Consider the following 15,484-nt stretch of genomic DNA (forward strand, 5'->3'; position numbering starts at 1 on the left):
CTGCTGTAGGAGAGAATGAGGAGCGTTTAATATAGTCAGGTTAATCATATACAGTAGTTGACCTGTTGTTATTCAGAGGAGGGTTTAGGCTTCAGTGTTTTAGTCACATGATACAGTCTCACTTCCACAGTAACGTAGTAGGAATGCCACTGTGATTGAGTTCCTCTTTCTTTACGTCATCTTATCTGTTATCTTCTCTAGAATGAATGGGGATATTATGAGGTGATGTAACTCATGGCTCAGACGACCTGACACTGGCATTCATACCAACACAGAGAACCATAGTTCAGGATACATTCAGGTGGCTCTAAAGGTTTGACTACAATATCCAATAAAAACACCCGCTCAGCCCAAATCAGTTGATCTCTATTTATTGTACAGACTGGCGAAGGGAAGCGGGTGTTTCAGGATCAGAAGATCAGTGCTCAGACTTCTTCGGGGGGAAGAAAGCGTACTCCACAGCCAGAGCCACGGCGAACACGGCGAAGCCCGTCCTGAAGCCCCGCAGCAGCACCTCTCTGAAGCTCACCGGCACGCCGAAGCTGCCTGTGTATCGCCACGCCTCGTTCCTGCACACACACACACACACACACACACACTCTTCAGCCCTCCATTTATAAAGACATTCCTTAAGACAGTGTTCATTTCGTTGACGAATAATGTGTCAATTTTCATCAACAATCTTTTTCCACTGACGATAACTAAATAAAAACTAGTGTTGGATGGCAAAAACTATGAGGAAAATCAACTGTCGCTTTCGTCAGCAGATAAAAAGGAGATGTAAATGTTAGTGAGGGTGGATTAGGGCAGAGATGGGGTCAGAACTGATGATCTGTGTCACAGATGCTGATCTAACCTCTGGAAAACACGGCTCATCCCCAATCCAGCTCCAGAGCGGCTCAATCAATAACACACATTTATGCCAGAATATTGCTTATGAACTAAAGCTGATGAATAATGACTGTTTACTTTACCATGTTTATATAGTAATATGTTTTAGACGGTTGTAACAATGCATATTTTATCTCCTGAACTTAGTAAGGCGCAGATATTTCAAAATAAGAGTCCTGCTGTATTTCAAGCTTGTTTATAATTAAAAGTCATGCATTATATATTCGTTTTTGGTTACACAATAAACTGATTTCATTCCCATTTAATTCATAGTCAGGAGGAAAGACCAGTATTTGACACATATTCAATAAAGTATCAGGGTTATAATAGTTCACTAAAACCATTAAACAAAACTTCATTACTTGAAATTAAATAAATGTTAACTGAAATGTAAAAAATAAATAAACTTGTTTGAAGCTTTAGCTTAACCTGATATGGTCTACTGACTAAAACAGAAATACAAAGTTATAAAAACTATAGATGTTTTTAAAAAACAAACAAAAAAGTGAATTGAGCTCTTTCGTGTATTTTTAATGTCAAAACAAAATGATGTCAAAATGTCTGTTCAAGTGACAGTCAGTTATGTAAAGCTTAAATGATGAATGTATTACAATTGAACTAAACTCATTAGACTTTAGTCGACTAAAACTAGACTTAAACTAAAAACTATTCAGGTGACTAAAATATGACTAAAACTAAATGGCATTTTAGTCAAAAGACTATGACTAAAACTAAATCAAAATATGCTGTCAAAATTAACACTGCCTTAAGATAAATGGACAAATGTTATATTGTTTCCTCCTTCATATGTAGATCTCACGCGTGCAAAAGACTGAAAAAGGGCAAATCTCAACATAACACCGACTGTGACGGCGCACCCTCATTAATATTCGCACCCTTAAAATGTGCATATGGCAGCCCATGTTCTGGGCCAGGCAGTGTTAAGCACAGCGCTCCACCTTCAAGGGTAAAGTTACTCATCATACAGCGTGTGTGCTGCGTTAAGGACAGATTCATAGTGTATTATTAATTGTAAGCTTGTTAAGCGCGGTGAGTCAGCTGCTATTTGCAGAAGAAACAGCCAATCAGAGCAGAGCTCAACATTATTATTCATGACCCTTCCAAATAACGTAGATATCAGAGAACAATTAAAATATTATATCAATGCATTTATGGCAGCTTGAATATAGTAAAGTGTGATCAAAGCTGACTTTATCATCATTACTCCAGTCTTCAGTGTCACATGACCCTTCACAAATCACTCTGTCATCTTCTTATCATGTCTTGATTATCAGTTTTTGCTGCTTAATATTTTTATGGACAATTTTCACCGGTCAACCAGTAATCTATCAGGGTTTTCCAATTGAAGCAACAACTTAAAATAATCATAAATGTGTGTTGATCATCAAATCCTCATATGTGAGTGATTTGTGAGGGATCATGTGACACTGAAGACTGATGATAAATTCAGCTTTGAGCACAGGAATACATCACACTTTACCATATATTCACACAGAGAACAGCTGCTTTACACTGGAGGAATATTTCACTGTTTTTACTGTATTTATGATACAATAATTACCGCCTTGTGAGCAGAAGAGACTTCTTTCAAAAACATTAAACACCTTTTACAGGTATTGTATATGTATATAATACACAATCTAGTTGTGGATATAGTGATTTTCACTGTATTTTGCAAGACCACAATCTCAGACCTAGAGCATTGAAACATTTGTGGTTAGGAATAAAACAAAATTGACAAGTGTTAAATTAGTTTTGTTGTAGTCGAGATGTGCATATAATAACCCTAATAGTAGAGTTATTAAAGCAAGCTGAGAACATTTGGTATGATTACAAATCCATTATTAAACTCTGCATATCGTAGAGGACTCAATACAGGAGCAACTAGCCAAGAGGGACCCCAATCTCTCACCTAGCCCAGGGGTCCCTGAGTCCTCTCCGGGCCAGCCTCTGCTGGGTCACTTCCAGCGGCGTCCCTTCCCACTTCCACACTTTGTAGTCCGGCATGGACAGCTTTCCGTGTCCGTGATCCCCACCCATGCCTGCTGCTGCTGAAGACAACTCTCAATCATCAGTGTGCAGAAATAAAACAGTGTCCCTCACTCTGTTCAACACATCTAAGTGTGTCAGCAATCTAAAACAACCAGTTCAACTGAGTCGACTCACTCATGAACGAGTCGAATCACGGGGAAACATTAGAGAAACGTGTGCTTAAAATGTAGGATAAAGGGGTTATGGAGGTTAAATTCATAGTGTGCAGAAATAAAACAGCTAAGAAGTGTCTCTCAATCTGTTCAACATATTCTGTTCAAGAAGTTCAATTGAGTCGACTCACCCGAATCACACATGAACGAGTGGAATCACGGTGTAACATTAGAGAGAGGCATGGTTTAAAATGTAGGATAAAGGGGTTAAATTCACAGAGTGCGGAAATAAAACAGCTAAGCAGTGTCTATCACTCTGTTCAACCAGTTCAAGTGAGTCGACTCACCAGAATCGCTCATAGACTGCACTAGTCGAATTCAAAGTGTATCATTGGAGAAACTTGTGCTTAAAATGTAGGATAAAGGGGGTGTGGCGGTTCAATCAATCGCAACTGAGCAGTGTAGTTGTAGTAAGTTGTAATTATGTGTTCAGTCGTGTTAACAGGAACTTAAGTGTTCAGATACACACATAAACAACACAAGTGAAGCAGCTAATGACAGCTAGCACACAAACAAACACCGACTCTGATGCTGCTTCAGTAGCGCATACACACACGGTCCAGTGTAAAAGAGAACATTGCATTAAAAGAGGTGTAAATCATTTGTTTGTGTGTTAAACGGCAGTATAACTTACCTTTTGAATCAAAGTCACCTCCAACACGAACGCGCAAGCGATGCAGGACGGTCCTAGTTTCTACTTCCGGTGAACAGTAAAAGTCATTGTACATCGAAATAAATACGAAGCAGCGTATATTTTTACATTTGTATATACACAAAAACTCTAGATTTTTCTTACAATACTTTCAACATACATAAAACATATTTAGTATATAATAAATAATAAATAAATATCGAACGGTTTAATGACAGAACTTTTATTTTGACATGAATCAATGGTCGCGCATGCGCACTTTCAGTTTACAAATCAATGGACAGGGCAAGTTGGGATCATGGCAGTTGTATCAAAATGACCGGTCTTGTTTATTATTTATGTTCTATTTTGAAACGTACATGTCCTGTCCGTGAGGAGCAGAGTGAATACATCTATACATGTTGATTCCGGACGGTGACCTAGTGAAAGGAGCCTCTAGCCGGTTGTTTAGTCAGGTTTTATCCGCTGTGTTGCACTGATGGGGCTCGTGCTGCGGAACCTGCAGACGGCGGTTCCCCTGAGGCGCGCGCGCCTGCGCAGAGACGTGGAGCTCCTCAGGCACATATTCGGCGTACAGAAGTTCGACATCGGCATCATCTGCGTGGACAACCGCAGGATCCAGCGCATCAACCACATCTACCGGAAGAGGAACCAGCCCACAGATGTGCTGTCCTTCCCGTTCTATGAGGTACACGGTTCAGTGACAGGAGGACGCGCGTGCGTGTGTGTGATTGACAGGAGGAAGCGCGTGCGTGTGTGAGATTGACGGGTGTCCATCAGGGGTGACCGTTAGCCCGTGTCTGTGGAAGCTCGTTTCCGCCACAGAATTAAACAAATTAACAATTACAACAGGTAATTGTGTGACTTTAGCTCATACTCTGAGGGGGAAAAGGGGTAATTGCGAGTTTATTACAATTCTGACCTTTAAAAAAAAAAATCTAGCTATATATATATATATATATTACAATTTGGACTGTAACTCAATTGTGAATTTCTCACAATTTCGAAGAAAAAAAAAGGTAATTTTAAATTTCTCACATTATATTTTCCCCTCAGAATAGTGATCGCCTATAAATTCATAATGCAAGTAAAAAAAGTCGATTTTAAAAGGTAATTACATTTTATCTCACAATTGAGTTTATACGTTACAGTTTGGACTTCATAACTCAAAATTGTGTATTTATCTCACAATTCTGAGGGAAAAAGTAACCGTGGCTTTCTAAAAAAACTTTCTTGCAATTGAGTTTTTTTCCTCACAATCGTGACTTCGCACTTATGATTTTCTTCCCTCAGAATTGCGAGATATAAATTAAGAATTGCGAGATATAAATTAAGAATTGCAAGTAAAATAATCAAAACATATTTACATATTACATTTAATACATTTTTATACCTCAATTCTGAGAAAGTGTCAGAATTGTGAACTACAGTTGCAATTAAACATTTTCTTGAAATTCTGACCTTCCAATTGCAAGTTTATCTCAATTTTTAGATTCACAAAACAATTGTAAGATGCTCACAATTCAGATTTTTTCCCCTCGTAATTCTTTTCCCCCCCCACAAGTCATACTTTTCTCACAAATTTGATTTTTCCCCCCTCAGAATTGAAATATAAATTCAGAATGGCAAGTAAAAAAGTTGATTATAAAAGGTAATTGCGAGTTTTTGTCTCACAATTCAGATGTTTCTTCTCAGAATGGCGAGTTTATATTACAGTTTTAACTTTATAACTCACAATTGTGAATTTATCTCAATTCTGGGGGGAAAAGTAATCATAGCTTTCTAAAAAAAACGCTCTCTTACAATTGCGATTTTTCTCAATTCTGATTATTTCAACAATTGCGAGTTTATATCTTTATAACTCAAAATAGCGAGTTTACATCTCAATTCAGAGAAAAAAAGTCTGAATTGTGAGATACACATGTAATTTAGGCTTTATTTCTTGGAATAGCGAGTTTATATACAATTCAGCAGAGGTGGACAGTAGCTAATTTACTTGAGTATTATTATCTCGGGATGTGAATCAGTGTATAGGGTCTGTGCGTTTGGCCTTAAAGTGACAGCAGCTTTGTAAAGAGCGTTGTAACTTTTATAGAAGTATTGAAATTAATTTAAGGTGGTCGTATGTTAGAATGTCGGATGGAGCATCACTGACTGGGCTGGTGGCATAATGTGCATTTATACAATGCAAAAATAATCAAATAATGGACATAAAAATGCATTTTTCAAAACAAATACTTAAGTAAAAATCAGTTTTACAACTGTCACTTGTAACAGAGTAATATTTGACCAGTACTTTTACTCAAGTAATAGAGTTGAGTACTTTGTCCACCTCTGCAATTCAGAGAAAGTGTAAATTGCAAGATATAGCCCATGACTTGCAGTTCTGACTGTAGTAAGGTATAAAGTCTGAATTATGAACTTGTGCTCAGTCTTGATGTATTGTGAAGTGGTTTCCTCACTGTGTGTGTGTGTGTGTGTGTGTGTGTGTTGTGCAGGATCTGCGGCCGGGCCGGATGCCGAGTGTCCTGCAGAGGGACGAGTATAACCTGGGGGACATCTTCCTAGGGGTGGAGTACGTGATGCAGCAGTGCAGAGAGACGTCCCAGGACCTCCACCAGACGCTCACGGTACCACACACACACACACACACACACACACACACACACACTCTCTCAGCCGTGTCCTGAAGGTCTGTGTGTGTGTGTGTTGAGCAGGTGGTCACGGCACACGGGATCTGCCACTTACTGGGATACAGACATCAGACCGAAGAGGACTGGAGTGAGGTACGATCACACACACTCACACACTCTATTCCCCTCAAACTGCTCACACACTAACGTATTCTATACAGTGAAGTCCCTGTCGATCAGCGCTGCATTATAAACACTCCACTATTGTTATAATAACTCCATATATTGTCGCAGTCGTGTGTTTATCGGCCTATTTCACCACCTGACGTCAGCAGTAGGGAAACATCGTTTCCGGTGAAAGCGCTTCCAGAACAGTGGCGGAGACTAAAGTGGTCAATCTAGTGGCTAACTTGGGAAAACGAGCTGTTTATATATTACAGTTTGGACTTCGTAACTCAAAATTGTGTATTTATTTCACGGTCCATTATGAGAATGAATGACGATCGTAGCGGGCGGAAGAAGAATCGCTTCCCTACTTCTGTTCTCGCTGGCCATATTGTGAAATAGGCCTATTGTCTTCCTGTTTAATCATCTTTTCATTGAGCTAGTAGCTTTAGTTCACATTAGGGATTTCCTGCAACGTCATCATATGACTTCTCTCTGCTCGAGGGCGCCCTCTGGCCTCCAGGAGGAATGAAACATGAGTGTGTTTAGTGCCCAGCTGTGCTCCCGCCATCCCATTTTGGGTAAAAAAAAAAAGACATCCAAAGATATTATTAATCCATGAGCTTCTCCGGTGTAGTTTTCCCCCACAGTGGCTGCATGAGGAAAAACAAAGACCGATTTTCATAATATATTTTATAATAGTGCGGTCAAATCGAATTATTGCGATTTAATCGCGTCCAGAATAAAAGTTTGTTTTCATAATGTGTGTACGGTGTATAAATATGTATATATAAATACACACACATGCATACATTTAAGAAAAATGTGATATATAAAATATTTATATACATTTAACACATAATAATATGGACTCCTTATATTTGGTGTCCTTTTGGTGTCTCCACTGATCCTTAAAGCTGCAGAAAACACAGTTGTGTGATGGTTGACTTTGCTAGATATAGCAAATGATGACTAAATTAATGTGTTTAATGACAAAATTAAGCATAAGGGTGCGATTACATTTTAATCATAGCCCTAAAATATATACATGCAAATATTCTTAAATATATACACAAGTGTGTATTTATATATACAGAATTACACACATATGAAAAACTTTTATTCTGGATGTGATTAAATCACGATAAATTGATTTGACAGCACTAATAATAAAGCTTTAAATCTTTCTAATGATTTATACTCATCCTCTGCCTGCATGTTAACCCTGCAGGTGTGTAAAATACCTTCTTATATGGTTATATTGATTGTGTTTTTAATGTTTAATAATCAACATTTATTGCAATATTTCTTATTTGGTTAAAATAATGTTATTTAGCTAAAATAATTATTAGTCATTAATACAAGCACAAAATGCTGTGCAGCCCAACAAAACCAGGTGTTTGTATATTTAGATCTCATTTGTTAAAAAAAGTAATAAAAAAAAACACATTTAAATAAAATAAATGCTATTAGACCCCCCCAGATGGAGGAGGCCGTGTGTTTATACACACAGCACACACATGAAAAACTTTTATTCTGGATGTGATTAAATCACGATAAAATTAATTTGACAGCAAAAATAACAAATCCTTAAACCTTGCTAATGATTTAGAAATCTGCAGTTGTGTGTAAAATAACTTCTATAGGGCTGTCAAAAGATTAATCGCATCCAAAATAAAAGTTTCTGTTTACATAATATATATAAGTGTGTGTGTACTCTGTTAATTATTATTTATATAAAAATACACACACATTCATGTATATATTTAAGAAAAAAATATTTTTATATATAAAACATTTATATTTATGTACATTATATAAATGTATATACATGCAAATATTTCTTAAATATATACATGAATGTGTGTGTATTTATATATAAATAATAATTAACACAGTAAACACATATGTAAACACAAACTTATTTTGGATGCGATTAATCGCGATTAATCTTTTGACAGCCCTACTTTTCTTATATGGTTATATTTATTCAATGTTTTTAATGTTTAATAATGACAATGTTATTGCAATAGTAATATTTATGATTTTGTTAAATGTTATTTAGCTATAATAGTAATTATTAGTCACAAAATGCTGTGCAGCCCCACAAACCAGGTGTTTGTATATTTACATTTCATTTGATAAAAAAAAAAAAAAACACATTTATATTTATATTATAAAAATGCAATTAGACCCTCCTCAGATGGTGCAGGCCTTGCTGTAAATCCAGCATGTGTTCGCCCCAGTGTTTCCTGCAGCTGAGATTCAGAAGTGTGGTGTGTTGTAATGTTTTAGTTAAATAATGTTATTTAGCTATGATGATGATGTGTTGTGTGCAGATGCAGCAGAAGGAGAGCTACATCCTCAGCGAGTTCAACAGGCTGACGGGCAGCCGTCTCCAGCCGCTCACCAAGAGAAGCTCACAGCACACGTGACCACACACACACACACACAGCTCCTCAATTAAAGCTCAAAGAAACAAGACAGGGCTTTGGGTTTAGTTTTTTCTAAATAATTTTTATTTTAAAATGTGTTTAAGGAAGTCAAAGACTGAATACTAAGCAATCAAGTAGAGCTTATAGCACTGTTTCAGAAACACAATCTCCTCAGACCCCAGAACAGAAGACAAGAAAACAGTGACAACACACACACCTGCAAATAAATAACATCAGCTGACTCCATCTGAAGCAGTCACACTGGATGTGTACAGGTGTGTGTGAGTCCGTACACACACACACACGCTCGACACGACGGCTGTGCAACTTCACAATGTAAAGCTCGATACAGAAGGAAAACTAAACGCTTCACTAGGTCTGAAGGTGTTGGAGAGGCGATCTTTAAAAAAAGACAAGCCACGTTTGATCAATACCACTGAGCTTGTTAGATTAACGCTTATAAAATGAGAATAAAACATAGAAACCGTTCTCCTCCTGGTGTCATCATATAAAAGCCCAAACGCAAATATTGCACCACACATTTCCAGCTGCATATCAAACGAGAAACACACACCCCGCATTCAATACTCCACCCAGACATATACAAGAATAAAGTTTTGTATGCAATAGATCAGGAAGGAAATCTAAAATTTGCAGAGGGGAAAGACAAAAAAGAAAAGAAGATTTCATCGAGAAACGAGCAGACTTCAGATATTTAATGCATGAGAACTTCACCAAAGGGGCTTCTCATGTTAAAGGCAAACAAAAGAGGAAAAGTCTTTGATTTTGAGGAACTCAAAACGCTTTCTATATTTATATATTTATTTTTCCCGACCGATTTCGCACCTCTGAGTTTCTAGAACATGTACCCATCTAACTGCAAGTCTACAGTAGTTCACAGGGGGAGAAGTGCCCTCAGAAGGGGTGTGTGTGAGTGTGTGTGGACGGTCTTCAGTAGCACTGATGAAGGGTGTGTCTTTACCCCGGCTCAGTTCAGGACACCGGTGGATGATGGGATGTTAGAGCGGCTGCAGCACTGAGCGTCCGGCGTCTGCGCTCCCTCCGGCCTTCTCCAGCTCCGACAGCTCCTCGAACACATCTCTGCACACACACACACACACCAGCCTCAGATCATACACACGACCCACAAATATCCCCAACATAACTTTGAGCACTCTGACTGCAGTGTTCATTTCGTTGACGAATAATTTGTCATAATTTTCTTTAACAACCTTTTCAGGGTTCCCACTCTTTCAGCAGCCATTTTCCAGGACATTTTTAAATTTTACTACGGCGGGAATAAAAGACAAGGATCATGCCAAATATTGCTTTCTAAGTCGTACAGTTTATTGCCATTACTTAATCCAGCATTTCTCAATATGAGCTCTTCATCAAACATTATGACTGTGGAAGCTTGTTTACTCCACAGAATAGAAAGAAAAGGTAATTGAGACTTTATCTCGCTATTCTGACTCTCGCAATTGCGAGTTTACATATTTGTGATATAAACGTGAAAATTGTTGCAAATCTTTTTTCCTCAGAATTTGACTTTATAACTTGCAATTGCAGTTTAGATTTCACAATTCTGAGAGAAGTCAGAATTCCAAGATATAAACTCGCAACTGCGCAAAAAAGACTTGCGACTTTATATCACGCAATTCTGACTTTATGACACACAAATGTGACTTTATATCAAAATGATGTGATTAGGGAGCAGCTTACGAGTTAACATTCACTGCATACATTTGAGCAGTTAATAGCATTAGCATTAGCTAACACAAGACTAAACATCATTATTCAAAACACTACACACACGCATCAAACTCCGCATTCCTGAACATGTGCTTCTGCAACTAGCGCTAATTGTTTGGGCCAGCGATAAACTCTTTATACTCAGCTAAAGAAATAACTTTTTAGAAGAATTTTAACAAGATTTTCCAGGACATTTTAAATTTTCTCTAATTTTTAATGTGTTTTCCAGGACTGGAGAATTTGTCATCAATTTTCCAGGTTTTCCAGGACGAGTGGGAACCCTGCTTTTATCACTGACGAAAACGAGACGATAACTAAATAAAAACTAGTGTTGGATGACAAACTATGACGAAATCAACTGTCATTTTCGTCAACAAATGAAAACGAGATGAGATTGGCCACCCCTGGTTTACATCAATACATATTGTTGCATTTTTTAACTATTATATTCGGAATTAGATTTCACCAACGGTACGAGTATTGTGTACGTGTGGCTTCATTTATGCCTACATTTCTTTGCATAAATTCGAAAACTAATTTTTAGGGCTGTCAAAAGATTTATCGCGATTAATCACATCCAAAATAAAAGTGTGTGTGTGTGTACTCTGTTAATTATTATTTATATATAAATACACACACAAGCATGTATATATTTAAGAAAAAATATTTTTATATATAAAACATTTATATTTATATACATTATAGATTATATAAATGTATATACATGCAAATATTTCTTAAATATATACATGAATGTGTTTATTATTTATATATAAATACACAGAGTACACACACACACATATATTATGTAAACACAAACTTTTATTTTGGATGCGATTAATCGTGATTAATCTTTTGACAGCCCTACTAATTTTATTATGAAAGTTGCTGAATTTGTTCACGGCATTCATACGCAGATATGGCACAGATGTGCGCGCATACACATTGAGACACAGCAACCAATGGTGTGTGTGTGTGTGTGTGTGTGTGTGTGAAGAGACTGACTTGTGCATGTAGAAGAAGATGTATCCGCTGCGGTCCCGGTCCCTCTGCACGGTGGACTCCTGCGTGCGGGACACGTCCAGATCGTTATAGGTGAGCCACGACTGCTTCTTCATGTCGAACACGTCACTAATGTAATGCCCTACAGGAGGAGACACACACACACAGCAGCCGGTCACACACACACACACACACACACAGTCCATCTGCAGAGCGGCGACAGGAAGGAGGATCAGCCAGTACCTGAGGAAGAGCTGCTGCCGATGTGGCTGACCACACTGATGAGCCTGAAGGAGTTGGGCAGGTCTCCAGTCTACACAACAAACCACAGTCATTAAAACCACAGCGAGAGAACCGGCACTTCTAGAAGCTCTGAGACGCACCTCCGCGTTCTTCTTCAGCTCCTCCGCTTCAGCCTCGCTGTACTCCATATCCAGCCCGTCTTCATTGCCCGAGTCCTCATCAGAGCACAGCAGCTCAGGCAGAGAGTTGTTGAACTCTACAACACACACACACACGCGTTAAACACTGGCTTTAACACACAGATCATGTGACACAGGGCATCACACTGACCTTGCAGGCTGAGCTCAGTGGCTCTCTTCAGATCATCGTCTTCTCGCATCTCTCTCGCCTCCTGCGCAACAGCACACAACACTATTACTGTAGATCAATCACGATCGGTTAAAGCTGAGCTGACGTCAAACATGAGAGAAAGCGGTGCTGAAAAACTCTAAATATGCCCGAAAACATCTGAACTAGTGTTAGACCGATATATCGGCCCCATATTTGTGATTTTTACATGTATCGGCCGACACAAGGCTGCTGCGTTCGCCCATATTCTTCTTCATGAGATTAAGTGAAGTGCACCTAAGCATTAATTCACTAGGTTGCAAATAGTTTTAAAATTATAATAGTTTTAAGTATAGTACAGTCAGTGTGCACTTCACGATGCTTGCTTGTTGATACTGTGTGCAATAGTGTCATTATTTTATTTATGCTTCAATATTTATTTTCAGAATTTAGTTTCACCACTGAACTCTTTTTTTCTTGTTCTACCTCACCTGTTTTTACTATTTGTTAAATATAGTTTTTTTTTTTTTAGTTCAATAAATGTTCCTTTTTTTAAATTTTAAATTGTTATCATCATGATCAGTGTCATTTTTATGATGTAAATTGAGGGAGCAAAAGCAGTATCGGCTCCAAATATCAGCTCAAGAGAATCGGCAGCCCGTATTGGGAAAAAATAAATAAATTAATTAAATTAAAGTGCCCCATTGTTTTTTTCAGATATTCCCTTTCCTGTAGTGTGATAGAGCGGTCTGTGAATGTGAGAGGTCTGTGTATTTTTGTAACTTGTGCATTAGGGCTGTGCATTATGGACAGAATAATCATATTTTCAAATTTGTTTTTGCTTTTTCAAACATGCCAGTGCATCTCACAATGAAATATGATTAACAACAGTATCAATAGCTTGATAAACACAACTGTAATAAAACAGACAACATGAAATAAATGAAAGTTAACGAACCTAAATTCCAGTCATAATCAATAAACTTCAAAACCGTTAAACTCATGTGTCCAGCAGAACGATGGAGCCGCATATATCTTAGTAAATGTGCTGTTGTTCACTAGTAACATTTGTTTCATTAAACAAATAAATAAAGAGCCTTCTAAAATTGTTTGACAGATTATTTTTGACCGCATTACAGTTCTGAATATAATTTAAATATGTTGCTTTGGAATTATATTCATTGTGAAATGTGAGAAATCTTAAATGAATTATTCATCATGCAAGCAGGTGCTAAAAAAACCTGATAATTTTCAATAATTAGCTTTGGCATTAGTGGCAGTATAAAAGCTAATTATTCAAGGGTGTAGTTTTGGTACAGTCTATGGTTTAACATTAGCTGGCAAAAAAAATTACAACAGCAAATAAAAATGAGGTCTGAGTTTCACAAACAAAAACCGAAGACGGGCTGAATGAAAATGTAAATCAATAGAGCCGTTTCCACGGTAACCTCAGAAAACAAAGCCGTGCTGCGCTTATTAAACAGTTTACATGGAGGAAAGAAGAAAAAAGACATCAACTCTTCTCTTTTCCCTTCAGATACATTCATAGAATTCATACTTTAAATCATACAGACTAATTTCTACTCCAATTCGTTTTTTGAAATATAAATGGTTACTGTCAAAAACTTGCCAGATGTATTCATACATAGCCTACATGCATTAAATAAGAACATTAATAATGACAATCAATAGCCTATGTAATGTGGTGCATATAATCAGCAATGCTCCTCTCTGGAGTTAACTTTTCTAGCTGACTAACGGCTTTATGGACACTGGATATGGTTTTTCTGAGGTAAATGTGACGTCACATGACATTGTTTACAAGCCGTTTTATACTGACGTCTTTCTGCGGTTGAGACACTGATTGAGCGATTCTATGTGACGTGATACAGATTTCGGGAAGTTGTCCTGCTCATTCATGTTTATTTTGCGCTGTTACTGCTTTTAAAGGGTAACTTCAGTGATTTAGCATTAAGCTTTGCATCAGTAGAAACCCGCTAGTACATTTGAATTATAGATTATTGAATTAGGGAGTAGGGAGTGGCCTCGTAGGGCAGCGAAGCAAGTGCATTCTGGGAGTTGTTGTCTTTCATTCACATGAGACATTTTCTGTCTTCTCAGTCTAGTTACTTCACATTTCTACAACATAAATGACCCAGTTTAAATACACATTAATTGATTTAATTGTCCTTTTAAGGCGGAAGAGAAGATCAGTTCATGTGCGCTCAGCGCTGCGGCTTCTCTTGAGCGGAGCGATTTCACGCCACTGCCAAAACGGTATTTATGTTTTAGAATTTCGAAAGAAAAAAAAATGGGCGTAATTTGAAATCTGAGACCATTTCATATCAATAGTAATAAAGCACAAAGATTATTGCGATTTATTGGATGGGAGGCGCGCTGTAATGTCCCGTTCATTCAAGCGACGAGAACCTAAATAACGACTTGTATAGTGATGACCGATTTCGAAACACTGCATTATGAAGCTTCGAAGCGTTATGAATCAGTGAGTCGATTCATGATTTGGATCGCATGTCAAACTGCTGAAATCACGTGACTTTGGCGATTCAAACTGCCGACTCACTGATTCATAACGCTCCAAACCGCTGAATCGACTCACTGATTCATAACGCTTCAAACCGCTGAATCGACTCACTGATTCATAACACTTCAAACCGCTGAATCGACTCACTGATTCATAACACTTCAAACCGCTGAATCGACTCACTGATTCATAACACTTCAAACCGCTGAATCGACTCACTGATTCATAACGCTTCAAACCGCTGAATCGACTCACTGATTCATAACACTTCAAACCGCTGAATCGACTCACTGATTCATAACACTTCAAAGCGCTGAATCGACTCACTGATTCATAACACTTCAAACCGCTGAATCGACTCACTGATTCATAACGCTTCAAACCGCTGAATCGACTCACTGATTCATAACACTTCAAACCGCTGAATCGACTCACTGATTCATAACGCTTCAAAGCTTTATGATGCTGTGTTTTGAAATTGGTCATCACTATAGAAGTCGTTATTTAGTTTCTCGTCACTCCATAAAGTTATTGTAGAGCCGCTGTAGTGAGATGGACTTTGTAACGACGTCTTTAGTGTCTTTTAAGGGTCTTGAGAGTGAACCGTGCCATTGTGC

General features: G+C 37.9%; 3 protein-coding genes across 5 annotated transcripts in view; 1 reads left to right on the forward strand and 2 right to left on the reverse strand.

The window, feature by feature from the left end:
* Positions 1-6: 6 nt before the first annotated feature.
* Positions 7-3,822, reverse strand: ndufb3 (NADH:ubiquinone oxidoreductase subunit B3). 2 transcript variants are annotated; one of them, XM_079822088.1, is made up of 3 exons: positions 3,751-3,822; positions 2,825-2,963; positions 7-569 (listed from the first exon to the last, which is right to left on the reverse strand). In XM_079822088.1, exons 2-3 carry the CDS (start codon positions 2,950-2,952, stop codon positions 419-421), a joined length of 279 nt encoding a protein of 92 aa, XP_079678214.1. In that variant the 5' UTR covers positions 2,953-2,963; positions 3,751-3,822; the 3' UTR covers positions 7-418. The 2 variants fall into 2 exon arrangements, with proteins under 2 accessions (XP_079678214.1, XP_079678213.1); XM_079822087.1 differs by having other exon boundaries at positions 2,825-2,960; positions 3,751-3,816.
* On the forward strand, positions 3,255-9,062 carry ybey (ybeY metalloendoribonuclease). Its single transcript, XM_079822086.1, has 4 exons — positions 3,255-4,456; positions 6,267-6,398; positions 6,486-6,554; positions 8,906-9,062. Exons 1-4 carry the CDS (start codon positions 4,247-4,249, stop codon positions 8,999-9,001), a joined length of 507 nt encoding a protein of 168 aa, XP_079678212.1. The 5' UTR covers positions 3,255-4,246; the 3' UTR covers positions 9,002-9,062.
* Positions 9,063-9,073: 11 nt separating this feature from the next.
* usp37 (ubiquitin specific peptidase 37) overlaps positions 9,074-15,484 on the reverse strand; it is a 34,696-nt gene continuing 28,285 nt past the window's right edge. For both annotated transcript variants that reach the window (XM_079822078.1, XM_079822079.1), the window contains exons 20-24: positions 12,329-12,389; positions 12,139-12,254; positions 11,999-12,068; positions 11,759-11,897; positions 9,074-10,102 (exon numbers count right to left, since the gene is read on the reverse strand). In XM_079822078.1, coding sequence (XP_079678204.1) covers positions 10,021-10,102; positions 11,759-11,897; positions 11,999-12,068; positions 12,139-12,254; positions 12,329-12,389 — 468 coding nt within the window. In that variant the 3' untranslated portion in view covers positions 9,074-10,020. The remainder of the gene's footprint in view (positions 10,103-11,758; positions 11,898-11,998; positions 12,069-12,138; positions 12,255-12,328; positions 12,390-15,484) is intronic.

This window comes from Gobio gobio (assembly GCF_949357685.1).
Source record: "Gobio gobio genome assembly, chromosome: 7".
NCBI lineage: Eukaryota > Metazoa > Chordata > Actinopteri > Cypriniformes > Gobionidae > Gobio > Gobio gobio.